Raw genomic sequence first — 24,502 nt, forward strand, 5'->3', positions numbered from 1 at the left:
TTTAGCCAGAAAAGGTCCCATCTCAATATCCTGAACCATCCACTCTCCACATTCAATTTGTTCTGAAATTACACCTCAGGGATCTGGCACCCCCACCCTGTAGGATGAGCCTCTTCCCATGCCAATGGTTTAGACAACAGGAGGCTGTTCCTTGTTTTCCAGTGAATGCAGCTACCAGAGGTTTGTCCCTGCTTTATGAAGAGCTGATCCAAGGGGCTAAATCACCCAGGAGGTAAGGATGAACTTCCATAATGAGAAAAATTCCTCCCCACAGAGTTCCTGCTTCACTAACCCTTCTGCCCAGGGTCTCACAACGCTAAGGAGAGAAACAAAATGTGAAACACCCAGATCCCAAGCAGTTTCCCTGGCCCCTCTATTCAGACTCAGCTTTCTCAAGTTATTCCTTGGCAGTAAAACTCACTGGAGAATGAAATCTACGCATGCCTTCCTTCTTCAATCCCTTCTACCAAGAGTAATGCTGGTAGGTAATCAATTCCTTCCTCTGCCCAGAACCTGAGGTAGTTCCAACCATGCCAGGTTCACTCCAAGTAGCATCTTAAGGAGCAGGAGGCACAGAAATTCTTTAGCTTTCCTCCACGCTTACCACGAGTCTGCTAAGAGTTAGCTGCTGCTTGTACTACTTTCAGTCATTCTGCAACTAAAAGCACAGAGGCCACACGGCCCACCCCCTTGTTCCATTAAAGGAAGGAAAAAGAGGGCAGTTCAGCAAGGCAGCAACTGGAATTGTCACACATTGATGTAAAGCTCACATCAGTGCCAAGGTAATGCCTTCCTGCTGCAGGCACATCTATCCATCTCTGCTATGGTCCATTTTCAGCTATTGCTGTAAAGGTTTCTTTGACCTCCCTGCACTTGGGTTATAGATCACAAAGATTTGTGTAGGTGTTTTGTGGGGTTTGTTATTCTGAGGAACTGGAAGTCAGTCACCAAATATAAAGAACTAAAGAGATTAAAGAGACGAGAAAGAAGCCAGGTTTAGTGACCACAGTGCATTCCATAGAAGAGACTCTCTATAAAAGGACTAACCATCCATCCCACTAGCGCAGTTGTGATGCACACATTTTTGGCTACTAAGGTACTGTGCCTAACATGGCAGTAAATCATCTACTGTTTGGCAGATCATCTCAACACAAACACTACTGAAACCAAGGAACAAAAGCATCCAAAAATTATTGTTCTAGGATCCACTTGCTAAAGAAATGTTCAACAAATATAAGATGAAGTAGGCTGCTAATTCATGGAAATGCTGAAGAGTCGAGACCTTCCCCACCCCAAAATGAAGAAACAGTTCTCCAATTCATAATCTGCTTTGCAGAAAGCAAAGCAGCAACCAGCCTAAGGTGCCAGCACCAGTTCTGAACATGCACTCAAAGGATTCACTCACCAATTAACATTGATTCTTTCTGGTACTCTTTGCTGAGGTGGCAGCGCTGGGTCACACAGGACACGTATCTCTCCAGAACATACCAGCACATTTCATAGTAGAAAGGATAACGGAATTTGGCATGCACCTGAAAGCAAGATCAACACTGTCAGTCCATGGGGAAGGGAGAGAAGTTTGCAGCACAAGGGCCAGTCATTCTCATCGTGTTATCAAGAGCACAAACAGTATGCAGGAGGGGGAGGGGAGAGGGTGGGAGCAGAGTGAGATGTATGCCTTCAGCATACCAAATGAGGAGCCTGCCTGCCTGCCTGCCATGATAGCATCATTTCTTGGTTCACTAATTTGTATCCTCTTGGGGTGGTGGGAGAGGAAAGGGTTTGTGGTTCTTGGGAAATCATGAAACTGATGGATGGCCCCTACAGCATTATTTCCCTCCTGTATAAACATAGGGTGGTCACATACAGATGTCAGTCACTAAAACTCCAGTTAAACTAAAAGTGGGTTTGTTTTATTTCCTGAACACTATGATTTTTATCAAAATGGTAACATTACCTAAAATGAGTCCAGCAGGAAATACACCTTTTTCAATTATGGTCTTCACAACAATTTCATTAAACAAATGAACACAAATTCTTGATTACTGGTACCTACACATTAAAAGTAAAAATCCCTCCTGTGTATTACACTTTTGCCACAAACAGAATAGAATAGCAGGGTTTTAACAAAAGATCCTGTAAAGCTGCGCACTTTTTCTTACATCTCAGACCTGTTGTTCTCACACAAAAAGCTTCTTCTCCAACATTGTGCATTTGTGAGGTTATTTCAGATTCAAAAGAAAACAAAGTGGGTTTCCTTCCTTTGCAACACAGTTTTCTATCTACAGGGGGTCACTGTACCAAAGAATGTGGGAAGCTCCTAAAATACAAGACCAAATGCAGATTTACAGTGATTTGTTAAAATGGATGCCATGCACCTTGCATGCACTTGTACTTACACTGCACACTTCTTTCCCCTGTTGCAGGCTTACACGCATGCATTGCACTGGGACTGCAGGAACTGCTTTAAGGTATTCTGTGTATATTACCAGCTCACCTAGCCAAGAGGTGTCCCCCCACCTTTAATGGACTGCACCAGAAAGGAGCATTAACTTAGAAAGCCCACGTTTAAAGGCAAAACCAGAACAACCATCCCACATCACTTCAAACCCCAAAGTCTGAACAGAGCCATTATCCCAGCACCTGGAAACTCAGATTCTGCAAAGCAGGCACTGCAGAAACTTCTGCCTGGTGATAAAAGCAGCCACCTGAGCTTATCAGTGATTTATTACAGTGTCCATATGTGAGAACTGTCCCCAAGGTGGACAGTCAAAGAACTTGTCTCCGCTCCCAGGGCGCAGGAAACACACCACTTTTAGTAGTAAATCAAAATGCAACAAAGGGGAAATATCCTGTATTGTCCCACTAAATGGATCGCAGGGTAGGATGTAAATACTCCATGGCAATTCCCCAAAGCTTAGATCTCTTAAATTCAACACAAATGCAGCTCATCTGAGCTGTACGTTGCTATGGGTCACGCATCCAGTGGTGCTGCACTTTTTCCCATGTCTCCCTGTGAGGTTTGTTACCAAAAAAAAAAAGGAGAGGAAAAAAGACAAAAAAAGGCAAAATCCAACCAACATCCCCCTAAACGTGAGAACATTTAACCCCAGGGCCTTTTTGCATTGGAGAATATCTTTCCTTTGGTTTAGTTCTTTGTCATAGAGACCAAGTCACTTATCACTATTATGGAACACAGGGGAAATCAGCCATGCTAAAATATATGCTAATAAAGGAACTCAAATTTGTCCAAGAGAGCACTGCAGGAAACAAAATTTGCAAAGAATTGACTTACAAACAGGGAGCCGCCTTCCACCCCTCAGCCTTCAAAAGGTTTTCAGCCACATGCCTGGGAATATTAAAGACATCATTGCTCAACATTTGTTGACAGATTCTGAGCTTCACCAAATTTAGTTGTTACCAATGTTAATTCAATGTGAAAGACAAGGAAGTAATGCATGCAGTGCTCCCATTATGTATATCAATCTTTAATATTCAATTTGAGTTCCTAATTGCCTCGCTATCAATGTTCCAACCCACAGCAAATCCCTCCATGCCTCTGTAATGCGCTAAGTGCTGGGAAGGCTCTGTTTTTACAAACCTTCAGAAGGAAGAGCTACCATATGTAGCAAGAGATACTGTGCAAAGATCAACAGTGCCTTCTCCCTGTAAAGCAAGTCTAACAGTGCTTTAAAAGTCTTTTAAAGTTTGCCTTACGGAAATGCATAGAGAAGTATGTTATTTAGGATATCCTTGGACATTTACTAATTATAATGGATGGGAACTGCGTTATGTACATGTTCATACTTTCTCCATTGTAAACTTATGGTCAAATGAACCCTTATGGGGAGGAGGAATAAAAGAAAGAAAGAAAGAAAGAAATTAAAAATGTTCCGTGATGAATTTAAAGTGCAGTATCTGATACAGACACTGCCAGAGGACTAAATCCCCCACCAGCAGGGAAATACATTGGATCATCTAATAGGCATTTCCAGCTCTAACTTCTGTGATTAATAATTTACAATCCACTGAATATATTTTTTAATCATTCCTGTACAGCGAGAAAAATCCTCTCTGGGATATGATCCATTTCTGCAGTGGAAAGGGAAATTATCTGAGAGACTTCTATCCCCCTCCAAAAACCAAGCAAAAAAACCGAAACAAGGCACACATTTTCCTTAAGAAAGTGTTACTCTCTTCCACAATGTCCATTAAAAGCATTACAAACTCCACTTGTGTTTCATCAACCTAATCACAACATGGAAAAACAATGTCTGAGTGTTTATAAAATAATGAATCTATCCACTTGGAATGTTCTTTTACACTTCCGAAAACACAATCAGTAGCAAACACCATCATCTGTGAGTGACCACCTTACGTATCTATTTTGAGTGCTTCTGGCCCTATTCATGCCCTGATACTTCAAGGCAATTAAATTTAGATGAGTTGGGAATTAGTTGGATGCATGCTTCCTCTTCAGTACTACAGAGCTGTAGCATCCCTATGCCAAGATGATGGATCTCTGCATGGCATTCTGTTTGCAGTTATCCAAGCTGGTCTAGCAGAGAACTAAACAGCTTGGCCTGTTTGACTAGCTGTTAACTGGCCTCTAGGAAAGCCAGACTGCAAAATAAGAAGCTCTACAAACTGCAAGGCTGGAGAATATTTGTTTACCTCAATTGCACATTAGGAGCTGTTGCCAACAACAGACATGGGTTTTATTACTCCTTAAAACTATTTTTAAATGGCTATAACCCTCTTCAAAAGTCTCCTAGGGACATGAGAAATTAAGCTGGAATAAGCATGACAAGTATATAAACCAGGCAATTTTATCAGGCTGTAAATCAGTGTTGCTGTTTCAACCGTGTATTTATTCTTGTCTTAGCTGCTAAGACAATAACAACTACACCTAGCATAAAAATAACTCTGAGTATCAGCAAAGATGATTAAGCATTATACAGCAGGTTTAAACACACTAAAACCCCCATAAAATCATCTCTGTGCAAAATGAAGATGGCAAAACACACCTGTATTACACTTCGCTTTGAGTGTGGCAAATTACTTCGTCAATCCCATCGTGTAATTTACTTCTGTGCCATACACAATGGGGAGATCAATACTGATGAGGAACTCATTTGCAGTATGTTCACACTGGTGAATGTGTGTGAGCTACGCACTGTACTGAGCCTGCTACACCAGCCAGGGGATGAATGGGATTATTTAACAAAGACATTACAAACTTTGATTGCTAAAGCAAACGAAGTAGTACACACTAGAACCCTGTTTTGAAAACATTCACCCCTTCAAGATTCCTGCATGATATTTTTAGATGGTGTGGGGTGTTATTTCTAAATAACAGCACTGATTTGCCTGTCTTTTATCAGACCTCTGCATGCCTTAGTTGCACATCTTGTATTTTGAAGAAAATCTAAACCAAAACCAGCAAGAGGAAAGGTCAGATTTGGGACTTCCAAATGCTGCAGCACCCCCTTCCAAGACGCTGTGACACGACGTCTCCAAAGAGGCAGATGCCCACCTCCCAGAACCTCCCCAGAGGATCAGGCTGTTAGTGACTTCTAAAAGGCATTTCAGTGTAACTGACTGGCAAGTTCCTAAAAGTCAGCAAAAAATATTTGACTGTTACAGGGAATTCTGCCTCCTGGTATAAAAGCTTAAGAGATCAAAGCTGCACCCAGCTTCCTAAGGAGAAGGGCCTGACATGAAGCACTACTGAGCAGTTACAACCCAATCTGTGTGATGTTGGGTTGCTCAAGTCCCGTGGGAACAAAACATCAGCTTTTACACAACTTCAGGAAAAAGAGCATTTCCTTCCCATCTTCCCCATAGACATGAATGGAAGCAACTTGTTTCTGGCATTGATCCTTCCTCCCAGTCCCCTCCATTCTCTGCACAAGTTGCCTGTGCTTCTGGCAGCAACACACCCTCCCCTTAAGCACCTGCAGCACATATATCAGAATATATTGCTGGTTCCGATTTACAGTGACTCTGAAAACCTCCCTGTGCCCTGTACTTCTGACCACAGTGAGCCCCCTCCTGCCTCTGCCATCATAACCTTTTCCTGCCCAAGTCCCTTTACACTTCCTTAGACACTGGACATCCTTTCCTCAGGACACCTACTCAAAATCAGGCCAAACTCTGCTCCAGTTCTCTACCTCCACTTCCCTCTGCTACATTCCCTCCATTCCAATTCCCCTAAATTTCAGCTTTTGTCTCCATCCCTCTTCCACTGAGAATTCTTTTTTTCTGCTTAATATTCCTTCTCTTCATTAAAATCACTCCAGGAAGCCAACTGCTCCCATCACTGGTTTACAATGGGAAGCTTACCAGACCTTGTGCCCCCTGCAAAGTAAGGGTGGGTGAGGGGAAGACCCCCCTCCTCCCATCAACTCAGAAATGGATTTCTAAACAATACGTATTTGCTCCATGCCTATACACTCTCACTGCAAATAAAGCAATTTGGGGTAAAAGCCCACTTGGAACCAGAACTGTGCCCTCTTGTAGAGGTGAACAACAGTGAAATGTACCAAAGAATTGCAACTTCCTGCTATTTTGCCAGCCTCAATCTCCATTACCACCTCAACCAGGACTTGTACCAGTGGTTGACAAGCACTGGCTCAGTGCAACACCTCCAAAAGTCAGCCGCAAAGCCCTCATCCAAATTTACACACACCACTGGTCCATTTTTGCACATAAATGTTACAGTTGCCTTGCACAGCTTACTTAATAGCTTACTAAAACAGTGGCACATCCTTCAGATTCTGCTGCTTTATCAATCTGTTAAGCATATGATGACTGGTGTTTATGAATCAAGGGTAATCTTTTCACTCCAAACAAGAAGGCCTCACAGTAACCTCCTTCCAAAGGCAATAGTCCTTCCAACAGGTAGATGCTACAACCAGATGAACATCACAGCGGTTGAGTTAATGTCCCACCCCAGATTCTTTTTATTCCAAGAAATTCTTGTATAGTTTTGAGTCAGTGTAGGAGAAAATCTTGCACAGTACATAAGAAACATGTGGTTTCATACACAGCTTCTGTGCAGCTTTGTCAATTCAGCTGTGGGCAGGAGAACCATCCTAGTCCCATTAATTCTCCAGGCTCAGATATCCACTTCAGGTGTGCAGAGAGAGATGATAAGCAGGGGCTTACTGGTGCTGGTACAAAGGTCTGTAAAGCGTAATATGTTTCCATGCAAAAGGGAAGGTGTTTGATGAAAGTTTAACAGACAAAAGACACAAAAGGGACATGTCTGTGGGCAGCAGGCAAAACAGATGAGTAAATCCCACCAAAAATAGCCAACATTTGAAAGTCTCATTACTTCATGTTTACCTCGTTTCAACAATTCTGACACGGAGATCCCGTCAGTTCTTGTTTGTCAGAAGGGAATACAACAGGGACTATGACAGATCACAGCCACAAAAAACTGTTCAGTTAAAAAGAGAATGAAGTATCCTTACCCTTGTTCTGTCCTCAATTTCATAGATGCGAAGCTGCATGGGAACATTAAAGCTATGCAGGATATTTCCACCAAACACCAGAGAATCTACTGGAGTATAAACGGCATGTATCCACCCTAGAGAGGGAAAGCAAAGAACTGAGAATGCCTCATGCTATACAGCATTACAGGGCAACTTACAATCAAGTTTTAACCACCCCACGAACCCCACTCTGCAGGGGATGAGAGGTTAAAAGGTTAAACGGTATGCTCACAGCCACATTTTAAGACTAGTCATAGCACAAGAACAACATCTTATGATGTACAGTCTTAGAACCCTCCGTAAATTGGGTTCTTCTATTTATTCACAGCACAGTTATAGTGTTTACTGGGAACACACAAGCTTGTGACTCAACCACATCCATGACTAAGAAGTAAATTCAGTCTGTTCAATACACTTGGCTTTCCGATCTATCTACTGGCACCTCCAGTAGGGTTGCAAATCATGTTAGCAGTGGTGGTGGGCTAGGGCTGTGGAACTGAACTGAGTCACACCAAACTTTTCGCACCAGCCCTAGAGCATCCATCTTCAGATGTCAACAGCTTCAAATGATTACCACCAGCCCTCCTTCAGAGGTGAAAGTTTCACATCCTATTATCAACTTCCTGAAGCAACCAAAAAGGTTTTTCACTGCAAGCCATAAGTGAGGGGATTTAACGTTTCTAGTACTGGAGCTGAAGAGGCTGTTCTGACCCAGTCCTGCAAAGGACTGAATTCATCTCACAGGCACCAAAGAGAGGGAAGAAAACCCAGGCATAGCAGTTCAGGCAGCCACACTCCAGCTCTTCTGTTTCTGCATTGTTTGCTTGGTATGTCAGCAGCTGAAGCACTGGCTATGCAAGACTGTACCCTCTGATCTCTGCAGTGAAAAAGGAATTGATCCTGCTAATGATCTGGGACCCACAGAGACCTGACACTTTTTTTTTCTTCTTTTTTAATGAAAAGCATTACAATTTATAAGCCAGCAGACAGCAAAGCAACAGAGGGGGCAGTCAATTTTCTCCTCACTGTGCAGTACTTTCCATTAAAGCTGTGGCAGCCTTCCTTCACTTCCAGAGCAGTGAGGGAGCAGGAAAATGCCATTCAGTGAAAGGGTTCTCCAGCCAGCAGCCACGAACGCTCTCCTCTGCACCAATCTTTACACCATAAAGGCCTGCAAAGCTGCATCTGACAAGTCCTTGAGCCGCAGCAGATGGCAAAACTGGGGCTTTACTTTAAGACGTTATTGGTAGGAGAGAGACAAGAAGGAAAAGAAATCAGCACGTCAATTTTCTCCCTGGAAACAAAAGCCTATTGCTCTGGAGACATGTCTCTGAATTTCAGAATCAGAATGGTTGTGGTTGGAAGGGAGCTCTGGAGGCCCAACTCCCATGCTCGAGCACGGCCACCTAGAGCCAGCTGCCCAGAACTATGTCCAGATGGCTTTTCAGCATCTCCTAGGATGGAGACTCCATAACCCCTCTGGGCAACCTGTTCCAGTGCTCAGTCACAGCTCTGATTCCACATGATAAATGTCATGCATATAAAAACAGCAGGTGGCTCAGAGCTCTGGCACTCTCGGTATTATTGCATCTTTCCTGCTCCAGTTAGTATAATTTTGGTTACAGAGTCACTCACAATGATCCAGCCTGTTTATTACTTCCAAATCAAGAACAACCAACCACAGAGGAAGGGGATTTTGTCACATAAGGGTAATGTGGCAATTACATACATCAATACTCTAAAAACTCTTCAGAGCTGAGGTAGCTCACCACATGAAATACATCAATCTGTACTAAGAGCAAACTACTGGAAATACAAACGATCTTCCTGATCCTAGTCTTTGGGAAGGAAAAAAGATCCAAGATCAAGGAAACTGGGGCCACTGCTTCCACTAGGAAATCAAAGATTGACATGATTGGGGAAAGAATGGAAACCACGTGCTGAAGTACATCTGTTGCTGGGACCCCAAAGCCAACTTACTGGGTAGGTGCTGAAAGCCAGGGTCAATCTGTGTGACAATTCACCTTCATTGTCAGGTTTAGAGCTGAACAAACTGAAGCTCAGAAAAGTGCAATGGCCAAGCGAGTGGTGGCAGAGGACAAGCTCAGAAACAGCCAGTTACAGCAGAACACTGACGAGTCCACACCAGCACTTCCCACTGCAGTTCTCTCAGCACAGAGCAGTCAATGTACTGCTCAATAGACACACCGGAGCTGGCGGTTCCAGTATGTGTACTGGCAGCTCCAGTAAAATAACTTGTTATTTTAATGGAATGATCAACATAATTCTAAATACAGTTTGTTATCAAATATTAATAACTTCAGTAAAGGGAGTAACTGAGCTGAAACCTGGCTTTTTAGTCCTGTATGAAAGGTAGAAAGGAGATACCCTTAATTTTGCAAGAAATAAAATGAAATTGCAGTTGTTCCTCAAGTATATGATTTTGCTACAACCACACAGCTGCCTCCTCCTATAAGCCATAACTCCTTGGTGAAAATTTCACACTGGAGCGCAGTTGTTCCATTGTTTCTTGCTCTTTGGGTTTCACTCCTCACACCTTCCCTGACCTCTCGACTTAGCCCCCACTAGATGCCACGAGTCTTTGTGTTAATAACCACTCAACTTCCTCAGTAGTAGTCCCAATGGTTTGGGGTGATGTGAAAGGGTCTTTCACTGGCTTGAGCCAATGCCCCACAAATGGTGTCCCAGACAAACCCTCAACAGAAAGATTAACCAACATTAATACAGTTCTGATGCTGTAGCATTGAAGAGCTGGCAGAGGTGCAAACCAAAAGTCTTCTCTAAAGTATCTGAGACACCCTCTGGTTCTGCAGATAATGGACTGAATTCCCTACTTACATCTATAATCCAAGTCTAAACTCATCTTAGAGCTAGTACTATAGCTCCTAACTTCTGAACCAACTAAACACTAAGTCTTTCAAGAAGCGCCTGTTTCTAGTAACGAGACTGAAAATGCTGCTTTTTATGAGACAGTTCTCAATAACAAAACCCTGTGACGAAGCAGCACTAAAATTCATCAAGGTTGGGAAAATACAAATAACCAGAGATCAAGCAACAAGCAGAAAGCCATTAACTGTAAAGTTCTTGGAAGTAAAGTTCCTACCCACAGCCAAAGCAAGGTGTGGGATGATTTCCAGGCACAGCTCAGCGATGGGTAAGGACAATGTCTGTGGGTACCACCCTTTCACTGTTGGACACACTGAGCCAAGTCCCAGGGAATCCCCAGATCTCCAGCAGTTCATGTGTTCCCACAGGCAGGATCCAGCTCACAGCCCCTCTGCCAGCTCAGCTACAGGACACAGCCCTGCCTGAGGAGTCACCTGCTCAGAAGAGATTTTGACCACTCAGCTGTATCACAGCTTTCAGTCACACACTGCATCCCAAAATAGCTCTGACTTGCCTGAGGAACATACACGGAATATTAAAACTGCAGAGACAAAAGCACAAGACACTATGGGCAAGATCAGACAAAAAAGATGGAGCATTGACAAGGTAGAAAAACCACAGGAAGATTGGCACAGACATTACAAAGGGGGAAAAAATCCCCAAACTCCTGTTCTGATATTAACAAGGCTGTATAGAGAAACTGAAGAGGCCAGCACCACAAAAGTAGGAGGAAACAGATGAGTAGAAAATAGTAAAGAGTTTCCATGAGGATAATATATTGCAGAACTAAGCTCTGAAACAGATAAGCTTGGATGGCACATTCAGTTCATTCCCACAGCTTAGATACAAACACTATTCAGAAATAAACTGAAGATGAATGCTCATTGTGACCATTTACAAAGAAAAAAACCCATCCTTAAAGCTTCCCAATTGCAAAGGTTTTTAGAGGAAGACAGAGCTCCAGAATAGGAGCAAGCTGCAAGTATGCATAAGACAAACGGGACAGCCAAGGATTTGCTTTAAAACCATCCACGCTGATACATCTGCCTGTCTCACCTTCAGCCATGCCATTACTTTTCACTGGATGAACTGACAGGTCTGTTGACACGTATGATCACATCACTCTGCTGTCGTGTCTGCTCATGTATGTCTGCATCTTTCAGCTCTCACAGCAAAACCTTGCCACCCAGCCTCTAATACAGACACCTCTGAAGTGAATGCCACCAGTTCTTCCCCTCTGTGACTGCTTTCTACCACTGACACAAACCCTGCTGCTACTGCACAACCCTGTGTGTTTCATGGCTTAGTGCAAGACAGGAGGTAACATTTCTCCCCCCGGTGAGACTCTCAAAAACTGTAATATTCTATACAAAAAATGAAAGAAACACAGAATAAAATGGCATAATTTAATTTTTCGTTAATAATAAAAAAAAGGACAGGAACATCATGAACAAATAGACTGAAAAAGTCAAAAGTCAGTGGAATAAAGTATAGTTCACTTTTGGCTGAAAGAAACAAAAGCACATGCTAAACATTATCTAAGGCTACAATTAAATCCTATACATGAAAGACACACACTGTGTGCTTCAAGGATTAGTCATGAACTAGAAAACTCTTCCCCATGGGTGACCAGTTTCAAAGCAGCCTGTGCTGATAATGGAAACAACTGAGCGGATGTGGATCCAGCCCATCCTTTCTTCACAGGTTGGTCCCAGAGCTGGAGCAGCGGAGCAGCTCCACAGCCATGGCCACCACACAGTCCTGCCCTGGGAGCCATGCACCAGCCATGAGCTCAGCTAAATGGGGATAACAGCTTTGGGAGTCCAGACACTGCACAGTCATGGATCACATCCTTGTTTCAAGCCTCAACAAGACAATTGTCCACTTACTGTTTTCCTCAATGTTTTTTCCTTCCTAAAGCCATCCTAGTTCATGAAGCCAAGCCAACATCGAGCAGGAATTCTGTTCAGGAGGCTCAGAAATACTCTCAACTGATTTATAGTTAGGAGCTATTCCACCACTAAGATGCACTTGAATATTTAGATGTTATCTCCTCTAGTAAATCAAGAAGGTAAAATTAACAGTAACAAAAGCTCCTCTGAACAGTTAAAAGAAAGATACGATCTCATTATCTTTTGAATTTTATAGAACAAGTATTATTAAACACTACAAACTTGTTAGAAGATTTCAGGGGGCTGCAAATTCCTCCTGTATCTTCAAGGATACAATCACCCATCCGAGAGTAATAAAAAAGACTATTAAGTTACAAAGCTATGGGGCAAACAGACTACAAGATCCAAGCCAAACCCACGGTGCATCCGTTTCCATTAGGAACTGAACACATATTTGTGATACAGAATGCATATATATTTTCCTGCAGCTTGGGGTGGAATAGATGAAATTTATATATCTCAAAAATAAGAAGTGACTAAAGAGGCAACCTCAGAGTGGCCACTGCCAGCAAATGAAACACTATTTCTTTCAAAAGGATGACTGAGTTGTAGTAGTGCCCACGACCAAATGTATCAAGAAAACATCATGTTTACAGTTTAAAAGTAAAAAACCCTATTCATTCTGCCCCAGTAGTACAAGCAATACAGCAACTCTCAATCTGATATCATTTCATAAGAATTAGGCAGAGCACTGCAGAGGAATAGAACTAAAAATCCAACATTATGCTGTCACCTTCTATCTGAAAGCAGACACCAAGGGCAAAAACCTCTCCTCTCTGATCCTCTCCACTGATTTTCATCACTTGGTCCCTAAAGGTTCCAAGCATGGAGCTTCCATTAATGTCAGTGGATGCTCCCGAACCAGGAAAAGCTGAAGAGCAACTAAAAATAGCCAGGCATCTCTGTAGCCCCAGTGCAACTCCCTGCAAGGATTTACCAGTCAGATTTTAATAGCCTGTCATTCTTCTTGCTATAAAGACTCCATGCTACCTTCTGGCCCCATCACATAATTCACCCAATACTGACTCGCAGAGCAGAGGTGACCTAAGACTGCACACTCCTAACGGGCAGAATCCTACTGATAACCACTGATACAGCATCTGAAACACTTCAAATCCTTGCAAATGGCTGCCTAGACTCCAGCACAAACTCTCGTCTCCTTTCCTTCCCAAAAACATTCATCTGAAAAAGCCATTATTTCTGTGTTTGACCGGAAGCAAGAACTTTGGAGCACTCTCATGTTACCATAATAATCACCACAGACCAACAAGAATACCGTGGCTCATACTTCACTTCTCAAGAAACTGAGAAACTAATAGCATCTTTCCACGTCAAAGGCCCCAAAGTGCATTATAAAGAACATAAGTAAAGTAAGACTAGCAGCTTACTCCTCAGTGGAACACTACCAACTCTGAGGTGAAACACAACTGTTGTAAAACAGCAACTCTAGTGAGAACTTTGGAGAGGAACCAGAAAGGGACACCATGCCCAGTTTACACTAAGTTTCCCTGTCTGGACTTTGACCATAGGAATGTCTAATAGATCATCACTGCAAACTTCTTCTACAATATCTAATTAAGTGGCAAGTGACTTCTTGGACTATTATTTTATGGGCCGTTTAGTGGTCTATTACTGAGACCATTACCCTCAGAGTTAAAGAACAGACAAGAGTCACTCAAAATGGCCCAGCTACTTGAGGATTTGTGCTCCCCCACAAACACAGCTCCCTGAACTACCAGTTCACACACATCACACTTCATCTCTTCAATACACTCATCACATTAAAGCTACATGTTTGGAAAGCCTACAGTAAGAACACCCATGCAGAGTCAACCCAAACCCATCTCTGCTCGTGAGTCTTCTGCCTCCGACCAGCAGCAGAGGCTCAGGAGATGGTAAGAGACAGAGTAACCCTTGGTAGTATTCACCATCTCCTGTCAAAGCAGTGTTTGCAAACTTAGACCAACCACAGTGCAAACCCTGGAATCAAACTGTACCCCCAGTAAGTGTGGCAGCTTCCTTGGAGGTCAGCAAAACTGCTCTTCACAAAGAGAGAAGAAAAATCCAAGTTTATCCATATTCTGGCAGACCACATTATCAGTAACAATCCAGAACTGGCTTGAGTTCACCTTTTCAAAGCACAAAATGATTACACTCTTACTGTACAATAGTAACAGAGACAAATCCTGCAAGACGTATTTTCCACAAGAGACTACTCACTGGCCTGCTTTTCTATGCCCCAATCCTGCATGTGCAAACTCTTGAATGTGAAGTGCAAGTCTCTACACCAAGCATACATATATATATATGTATGTATATATATGTGTGTGTGTGAGTGTGTGAAAGGTCTTTGGTTTTGAGAGATACCTAGTGGGAAATTGAGGAAAAAAGCAAACAAGCTCAACATATTGCAAACTACTGCAACACCTTGTCTGTGGAGGGCAAGAGGGAAGGACAAGGACAATATCCACGTCAGAGCTCTACCACTTACTATCAAAATGACATATGCAGCAAGGCTAAAAGACAAAGGAGCAAGTGAATTGAAAAAGGATTCATTTTTTATTTTTGTGTATGCTTAGTTTTGAGCTTGGGTTTAGGTAACAAAAGGGTTTAGGAGTACACAGGAGAAACTAAAGTGGTCTTCAGATTATTCAGATGAAAGCAAATTCAATGCATGATGTGCCTACAGTAATCCCGAGCTGTACAAACCCAAGGGATGCTGCCCAAACACTGTCCCTAGTGATGAGAGATACCCAAACTGCTTCTCCACAACACCTCCACAATGGACTCCAAACATTTCACACATCCTCCCTGCAAGTCATCACTGGACACACTCATGGTATAGAAGAAAGCTACAGCACAGTATTGTTCAGTATTATTATACTGGACAAGCTCTAGATTTGATTGTGACTGACAAAATCTTGTTGCTTCCCTACTGAGACAATAACTGAACACTGAGATTATGCTTTTCCTCCTCCAGGTCATCATAGTTTACACCTGAAAAGAGAAGCACACTCTATAAAGAACTTCCCTTCTATTTGGCATGTAGGTCACATACACAGCAATTCCCTATAGCAGAGTAAGATGTGTTACCTTGACTAAATTTCACCCGTGTTGAACGCTTACCCAAAGATCAAACATTGCTGATGGTAACACACACAGTGAAGAGACCTCCAAGGCTGCAGCATTCCTTACTAAAATCTTCCTGCATAAGGACAAGTTCTCTCCCAACCTGGGAAAACAGCAGTCAAGTTTCTACAGAAAAAGAAATACTCATTTGCTGACCCTGGTAGCAAGTACGGCTTCCTCCCTTCTTGAGCCTTCAACTGGTTTAACACCTTGAATCCACATCTAACCTCAGTAGGGCACAATGTGGTACATATCTATCAATCAACAACTATGCTGACACTGGTTTGAACAATTATATTAATGGAAGAGGCCAGATTCCTGGTTGATTTTATCACTTCACCACAGTCTTTACCAGAGTTGATCATCCTTGACTCATCAGTGGGAACTGCGAAGGTGGGAGGTGAGAACTTGTAACGGTGCTTTGCTTGTTTGAAGAAGTCCCATGAGGCCATCAGGAGTACAGCTTGGCTCTGATGCAAGGCCCCACACAGTATCCCTCAGAAGCTCACTTCCCGCAGCCCATACTTCAGAGGGACTCCTAAAATGGTGCAAGAGGCACTTTGGCACCCACTATGCTGACAATACTTTGCTCAATTTCTCCTTGATACCAGAGCTGTAATCGTGTCTCTCAGTGCTTTGCAGATTAGAAGCACAGGTAGAAACTAACTGGTTTAAACTTAATCCTGAAAGGATGATGGCAGTGAGGGAGAGGAAAATACAGAGGCCCCGGTGAGCACTATAACTGTGCCTTCTGCAAGAATAATTCCCATTCTTGTCCAAGTGGTTTGTAGTTTCAAGGATTTACTGGATCTGCTGCTGATCCTAGATTTCCAGAGAAACCTTCCATCTCCCACAAGCTTGTGATCTCATTCCCTCATGTGTCTTGTTACAGTCTTCTCTACCTACTTCATCCTTACCCTGCTAGGGTATAACCACCCCCAAAAGTTACTTAAAGCCAGGAGCAGAGCAGGATATTTTATGGAAAAAGTCCTTTCCTGAAATGTTCTCCATTCACAGTCCAGCTGAGCACTAACTGTATCAATCCACACTTTCTGTGACCAGACCTGTAATTAGAACGCATTTTCCTCATGGATGAGTTAAGGGTGGTCAAGAGTTTATCAGGCTCAACGGAAAGTATGGGACACAGTGGTTTTGTAGGCACCCATTATTGGAACCTCAACACTATGAGCACTTATAAAGTACCTACAAAACACATTCAAACATTAACTAATGTGACAGGCACATAAACTAGAGCAAAGGGGTTGTAGGAACTGACCTATTTTACACAGCCACGCTCAGTTCACTGACCTGGAACAGCCTTTAATTAAGCATTTCCATGCTTTTAAAACAAACACAGAAATAATGCCCTTTCACATAAATAAAGAGATTTGCAAATAAGTTTTCTGAATGAAATACAGCAGAGCCAAAACCCCTGAATCCATGAGGCGCTTACAGAGGAATTATTCATTTGTGCCTTTCAGCTACAGAATGGAGCCTAAAGTGTTTGAGGTATTGGCATTGCTGTTACTTTGGGCCTTCCTAAGAAAACAGAAACTGAAGTCAAACTCCACATTTGGAATCACTTCAGCCACCATGTTACAGCTGTGTCCTGTACAAGCTCCCACAACTTGCTGTATTCCAACTGCTGAGCATGACTAAACTAACATACAGAAAGTCTTATTCGTAGGAGGCTGCTCACAGGGGAATGAAGATAAATACAAAGATGCAGTAACGGGATCTAAGCAAACAGCACAGGCACACTCAAACACCCAGTTCAAACAGTAACAGCACATTCTGACCTGTTTCAAGGGAAGGCCTAATTCCTTTAATGGATTAACTCTTCCTCCTTCAAAGTCATTTTGCCTGTCACCTCCCAGGCTGATTCGTACCCAATACTTACAACTCACACTAACAACGCTCCCCAGTTGGCAAGAACATTGTTGCTGTCTTCCCACAACCTGCATTGTCTGCCCCCAGGATTGAAAAAATAACAATCCTACCTCCACAGAATCATTCTAGCACTAAAAAACTACCAAGCTGTCTTCCTGTCATGCACAACAGCTACCTGTATTTCCCTGGTAAGATCCACTAAACAGACACAATGTGTTCTATCATTATAAACCAATTTAGGGTCCTGTAACAGCCAAAGGAAGCAAAGCCTGATATCATCTCACGATCCTTAAGCCAAGTTAGGCAGAAGGAGAAAGGGCTGAAGCCACCAGCCTTGAAAGCAGCAACTATTTTGTTGCTTTGCAAGAAGAGCCTGAATCATCCAACCCAGCCACTGAGGTGGGCAGCAGTGTAAAATTAAGTATGGCTGGGCTCCTGGAAGGTGTCCAGATTCACACAATCTCCATCAGCAGAAATTCTGAAGAATTACGACAATAAAATGAAGTTGTTTCCTCAAGAAGCAACCCTGAGGGAGCACAGGGCCTGCTCTTCCATGTACCGGAATCTCCACTGAGCTCCATCAGGGAATCACGACCCACCTCTGGCTATAGACAGAGGCAAAGCAGTAGGTTACTGAACTGCAGGTGAAACCTGCCAGGAGAGATCACAAAACCAGGCTATTTTTCCAAGAAAGCCAACAACAGCAAAAGTCAGTGTGACTCAGATGAGAAGTGGTGGACTGACAGCCCCACAGCCCCGAGTCCTCTCTCCTTTTCCCCAGTACAGCATAAGAGATCACTGCACGCACTTCCTCACAGTACACTTCCCATCAGTCCGGGTTTCAGTCTGGAAAATTAAGCGCACTCAGACCCTAGCCTTCCTTCTGCCACAGCAAATGAAGAGTCAATACAGAGTTTAAAGGTGAAAGATAGTTTTAGAGAGAGCTGTTAGTCAACCCCAATCCCCGCAATTCCAAACGCGGTTAGTTAACAAGTGCTACCTGAAGGAATGAAGAACGTATAGCCTTGTTTCAGCTCAATTCTTTGGCATCGTTCCACCCTGTCTCCCAGAAAGATATCACTTTGCTTTCCTGAGAGAACCCATTCTTCATAAAGTTCTAGATTCTGCAGAGTAGGCGGAATCAGCCAGAAGATCTAAAAATAGAAGAAAGATTTAACTATTACCACCAGTCAACAAAAATACAGAACTGAGAGGCTCCAACAAGGTTATCACGTGTTAGACAATAACACATGGAACACCAAGCCTGCTTTCTGCATGAAGCACAGGTTTTCCAGGTATTGTGCACAGAAGCACAGAGCAGACAGCAGCAGCAATTAGTCCATGGTGCTGGATGTGGCAAGGTAACTGTCAGCTGTCATCTCTCTTCCACGAAACATCTTACTCAGAAGATGCCTGCACAGTTTACTCACGGTTTAAAACTGTGTGTTGGTACAGTACAACTTCATCGGACTATATGGATGAACAATACCTGTGCCCTATTTATTTCAGTTCCCAAAATACCCTGTCTATACTACAATTGGGAAAAGCAGCTTAAAAACAGTGAAGGTGCAAATGTAGCCATCCCTACTGCATATGTTAATGCTTCTATATCCTGTAGTATTTCAGTTCCAGCATAAACTGCACGTGCACACTAAAGGAACATGAAATCTCTAAAAGAAAACAGCAGCTCTAGGTACTGGAGATTTGAGGGCACTCTGACCCAACAAGGGTACACACAGCCACATACTCAACTGCAAGACACTTCTACACCATGCAGCAACAGCAAGCCTAAAAGCACCATCAACAGCAAAGAACTCATTCTGTATTTCAAGTAAATTACTGGTCTGTTTCATGAAGGTGAATGGTGTCCTAATTCAGCAAACCCTGTGTACATCAACAAAGGGAACTGAAATGGAGTGAGCATTGACTAGCCCCCTCCCCAGAAAAGGAGTAAATAAAGGAAAAACTAAAGCAAGCAACCCCTCCTCTCCATAAGAGACACAGAGAAATAAACCCAAACATCAAACACGGTTCACCTACCTTCCCCCCACGGAAAACGTGATACCACACTGAAGTGCCACCAAAATCAATATGAAAATCAGTGAAGCATCCTTTCACACTCATCAAACAGTACCTGTAAGCAGAGTGAAGGACAAAAATTAATCAGGCTGAAACAGTTTTTTTCCACATCCCAATTTGCAGAGGATAACTGCATGTGCAATACTACTGCCACCAATTAAGTTCCAGCATTTACAGAACTGGTTTTGTCTCATGAAGTAACTATAAGTAGGTTTCTGCTAAGAAACGTTTGGGTTTCCTATTCATACAACTGGAACGAAAGCTTTCAGAGTTAAGGAACACAAAACCATTAAAAGTTATGCTGTTCACAAGTATTTCTTATGCCACAGCCAGTCCCCGGGGTGAGCCGGTTAATGCTCTCCTCCACCGCCCGAGAGACATAACCTTCACCAGAAGTTGTACACAAATGGCTTCAAAGAGCAAAGTTTTGAAACATCTCATTTGCTTAATAAATCCTCCTGAATGTTCTTTACCTACTTGCTATTTTTGCAGAGACTGGAGGACAGAAACCTCATTTGGCAAATTAACTCCTTTTTGTTCACATTTCTAGGCATTTCTGCATCAAAATATATCAAGAAACGAGGTGGCAGCATCACTAAGTATCAAATCCACTCTTTTTTTAATGCTGTCTTGATTCAGGTTTTCAAAGCAGTTTAAAGTCAGCATCACTGGAAAGAGATAAGAGCTTTCATCTCGCTCCACGAATCTCAAGACTCCAGCCACCATCTGTAACTAATGGCCGAATTACAGCCGCCCTCCTCACTAGAGGCACCTTTGCAAACGCAGGAAACACACACCACTTAACCCACTAACCTCTTTTCCTTGTTCCGGTCTCCGTTTCATGGCTTTTTTTTTTTTTTTGGTTAGGCTTTGTTTGGGGGTTGGGATTTTGTTGGAAAGGGGATTATGGAAATAGTACGAGCAAGGGATTTGTCAAAAAAAAAAAGGAAAAAAAAAAAAGAGGAAGAAAGAAAGAAAAAAAGGCTTCATTTAACTGTATCTTTTTCTCATCACATTCAGGTAGAGAGAATCTCAGCAGTATGCAGACGGCGTGCAAAAGTCCCTCTAGATGATAGGCTGGAAAGGACCTTACCATGTGTCTGCAGAAGGCTGGCAAATCAGAGCGACTATAGGTACATAAGAGCCCGCTGCCTAGCAACCACATCCCGAGCCCGAGTTGACAGAATGAGACGCAATGCTGTCATGAAGACAGTCAATTTGTGGGCTTCAAAAAAGGTCCTGCGCCTTCATCTCACAATTAAAACCTCTCCTGGTGCAATTCCACGTCTCTCCTCTTGCCCGCTCTGGAACTGTGCTGGGTTTTTTTTTTATCCTTCGGAAGCAGGAAGAGAGCTTTTTCTGCCCCTGGGGTATTTCAGATGCTTCAAAAATCACAGCTCGCCAAGAAGCTGTCTACACTCTCAATATGCTCCACTTCAAAATATGAGTCCTTCCCTCCCAAACACAGCTCTTTTTCTTTTTTTTTTTTTTGGTTAATTTCTCCTTTTTCTGTTTTCTCTACCAAGATGTTGTTGATTCCAAGGCAGATAGAATTTAAAAACAATATAAAAAGCCCAGAAAGGAAGTAGCCTTCCTTCCAGCCAAATTGCACAAAGTCACAGATTGAATAATTGCTCATAAAACACACACAAAAAAAAAACCAACATGGAAATTCTCAGTTTATGGGCACTGTTGAGTATTAAAGGTTCATGTTGGTTTCAAGTAAGAAAATCCAAATCCTTATGGAACCAATTATTCTCAGTTTCCAAAAGGTCAGACGTAAAATACATCACACTAACAAAATTCTTGTAAGACAGTGCTACCTACCAACAACCACCCGTTCACATTAGGAGATTCCAAAAGAGCATAAATGGCCCAAGCATTTGCAGGTTTTACTTATTCCTCCATAGTCCACAACCTAAACTTGAAGTTGTTAATCTCTTTATGTTCAGAGAGGAAATAACAGATTGAATTCTCTGTCAAACCAAAGTGCTTAAGAATAAGTTTTGGGAGAAACACCAAGGCGGATGTAACTGTGAAAACACAACTCTCTTTTCTTTTTTCCCCCCTATTTCCCCCTCTGTTTTCTTGAAGCTCCCCCAAACACAATTTCCATTCCAATAAAGGTTGTTTTAGTGAAAGAGACACATATGGTGATTAATAAAAACCTACAAAGCATCTGGAAAAAGAAACAAACAGCTTTTATTTCCATCCACAAACGAGCCCTGCCATTTTCATTTCTGCTGTTAACCTTACAGGCCTGCTTTTGTCCAACCCCATCAGCTACCTAAAGGCTCAGGAGCCTGAAAAAGCCATCTTCCGCCATACAGCGCTCTCCCTTGTTGCCAGAGTCTGGCACAATGCCTTTGCATTGACCTCTACAGCTTCCTCTTCCAATGTACACCGCAGTCACATGGTCCCAGCACAGCTCCACGCCACAGCTAATCTTATACAGGGCTCAGCTCCAACCCCAGCAAGCGCCTTCTCATCACTAACAGCTGCTAATTTGGGGAACGACTCCACTTTTCAGGTTTTTCCTTAACAACAAATTGAAATAAATAAATAAATAAATAAATAAACAAACAGGGACGGGGTGGGGGGGGGGAAGCACCAGAACACAGCATCCATATTGAAAGAAACCTAGAAACTCCATCCCACTGCCTGTGCTCTGGTCGCAGCTTCTCTGCCTTCAGCGCCCTGGGCCACAGCAGGTAAAGCGGGTTACAGGAACACAACCCCATGCAGAGCGCAGTGAGACAGCCTGACCCGTTACACCCTGAAACAACAGGCGATGCAAAAGATGCTCCAACTTTAATATTTTCTTCCACAACTGCTACCACATCCACTCCTGCACACTCCACTTTATCTCCCTGCACAGCCTCAGTGAGGGCTTTAAAACATGCAGCTGCTTGTAATCTGTTGTGGGGGAGCTTCCCTTCCCCACTGAAGAGTTTGGTTTATGCTCTCCACAAGCCTGGAATTGTTCAAGTTGATGTACTGTTATTCTGGAGGAAGGATGTGTGGTGTGGGGAAAAGGGGAACTTCCCCCCAAAAAACCCCAAACCTGGGGTAATCTGCTAGAGAAATGATGCGAGGAAACATGGAGTAACCTGCAAACTCCCAGGGGAGAACAAGCAGAGAGATCCCAAAAAAATAAAACGAGAAGGAGATGATAGGAATGAAGCTAAACCACTAAGCAAACACAGCGAGCTGGGAACACAGAAACAAGGCAGAGACACCGCTCCCTAAGCCAGCGCAGACACCACACTCCCAGGCAAACCCACAATGCACTCGCCACGCATAGCTACGAACCCGCAAGCAAACAGAGAAACAAAGACAGCGACGGACACGCCGGGATGCGAAGGCAACGGGCAGAGCCCCGGCGCAGGGGAGGCAGAGGCGCAGCGTTGCATGCACATGGACTCGGGGAGACACGCGAGCACACGCAGAGAGGCAGCGTTACCCTCAGCTTAAGCTCCTTTTCTCTGGCAATAGGCACAGCGCACCATACGGCTCTATTCCCTCTGGCATTGCGAGGGCTCCCCTGCCACTGAGCTCAGCCCATAAACCACTCCCAAACCCCAGCAGAGGCTTCTGTTTTTTGTTCGGGCCAATGAGAAAAGTATAGCTCACTCTTCCTTCCTCCCAGGAGCAGCGCCGGCTGGTTGAAATCCCTAAGCCTGAAACCGAATACCACAAACCCATGAGGCGGCCGCAAGTGCCAACGCGAAGGGAAGGAGCAGGCCCTGCGCTGGGTGCCCGCTCCGCCTCTCCCCCAGGTGCTCCCGGGGGCCGGAGCAAGGAAGCATCCCTGCACCCCGGCCGGCCCCCGTCTTTCTCCCCAGGCCTCACAGCATCTGGGAGCGGGAGCTGGAACGGACGCAGCGGGGAACAATAGCTACCTTTGGGCGACTCCGCACGCTAACGGCCTGACCCGCACCGAGCAACGCTCCCACACTGGGGCCCTGCAACTGGAAGCCACAAATTAACGCCGCAAGACAAAAGAAACCATTGTCACCCGGGAGACACGGGGCCAGCCCGCCCGGCCCGTCTGCCGCCCCACCCCCGGCCCCCCGCCGCGGGGCAGCGGCCCCAGCGCAGCGCACAGCCCGCCGGCCCCCCCAGGAAGGCCGCGGGGTTTCTCCCCACGGAGGGCCCCCGCAGCACCCACCTCCGGCCGCCGCGGCCGGCTCTGCCCGTCGAGGGGCCCTCCGGAGCCGGGCCCGGGTAGGAACCGAGCTTTGCAGCCGGCCCCCGGCCTTCCCTCAGGCACCAACGCTCCCCTCCCCGGCTGAGGTAACCGGCGCTGCCTGCCCCGAGTAAGCGCAAACCACCACCTATCAGCACCACATAGTAACTAATCATTAAACAACGTGTGTGCTCGGCAGGCACTTCAAAAGCACATGAAAGACGCGGTTCCTTGCCCTGAGGGGGTTACGCTCAGAGTCAGCCGGACAAAAACAACACCCGAGATAAGAGGAAGGCTGTTCTGAGGCACCAGAGATGATGGGGGGAGTCTGAAAACTACACTCGTGAGGCTGGGACCAAAGCGGCGACGCTTCCCTGGTCCCAGCCGAGGTGAAACACCGAGCCCCGGTGTGTGCTCCCAGCTGGGAGCAGGAGCGGGGACTCCACAGGGAAGCCTTATTTACCTTCCAGCCGTCGGACTCCGGCATTCAAAGCGCACATCGAGGATCAGAACTGCACCCAGCGGCCCTGTTGGGCTGCCTGCACATCCCGCTGCTGCGGTGTATGTTCAGTGAGCGCTGGGAAGGTTACCTCTGAGCTTAGAGAATGAAGAGGCCTCTTTTTTACTGTGATTGGAAGCTTACATTTAAGAGAAGGCACTCGCCACAGCGAGGAAATGAAGCTGCCAATTCATAGCGAGCGGAGCGGCACTTGGGTATCTGTGAGAACACAGCTCACTGCTCCGTCCTCGTGACGTGGCTGGTCAGCTCCAGGCTCCCCACAAACCAGTTTGAACACTGGTGCTCGTTTCGGTTACACGTGTGATGCTGCAAGTCCTCCAAGCTCTACACAGAGGAG

General features: G+C 44.3%; 1 protein-coding gene across 11 annotated transcripts in view; it reads right to left on the reverse strand.

Annotated features, from left to right (window-relative positions):
- Positions 1–24,502, reverse strand: part of KDM2B (lysine demethylase 2B) — a 118,382-nt gene that overhangs the window by 54,649 nt on the left and 39,231 nt on the right. For 7 of the 11 annotated variants that reach the window (XM_065692286.1, XM_065692285.1, XM_065692284.1 and 4 more), the window contains 4 exons: positions 19,418–19,511; positions 18,378–18,531; positions 7,479–7,594; positions 1,406–1,532 (listed from right to left, as the gene is read on the reverse strand). In XM_065692286.1, coding sequence (XP_065548358.1) covers positions 1,406–1,532; positions 7,479–7,594; positions 18,378–18,531; positions 19,418–19,511 — 491 coding nt within the window. Of the gene's footprint in view, positions 1–1,405; positions 1,533–7,478; positions 7,595–18,377; positions 18,532–19,417; positions 19,512–20,269; positions 20,512–22,919; positions 23,021–23,358; positions 23,422–23,627; positions 23,843–24,502 lie in introns of those variants that run through there. The other 4 variants (XM_065692289.1, XM_065692290.1, XM_065692292.1 and 1 more) reach the window with 4 other exon arrangements.

Source organism: Lathamus discolor, chromosome 12 (genome assembly GCF_037157495.1).
Source record: "Lathamus discolor isolate bLatDis1 chromosome 12, bLatDis1.hap1, whole genome shotgun sequence".
Lineage (NCBI taxonomy): Eukaryota > Metazoa > Chordata > Aves > Psittaciformes > Psittacidae > Lathamus > Lathamus discolor.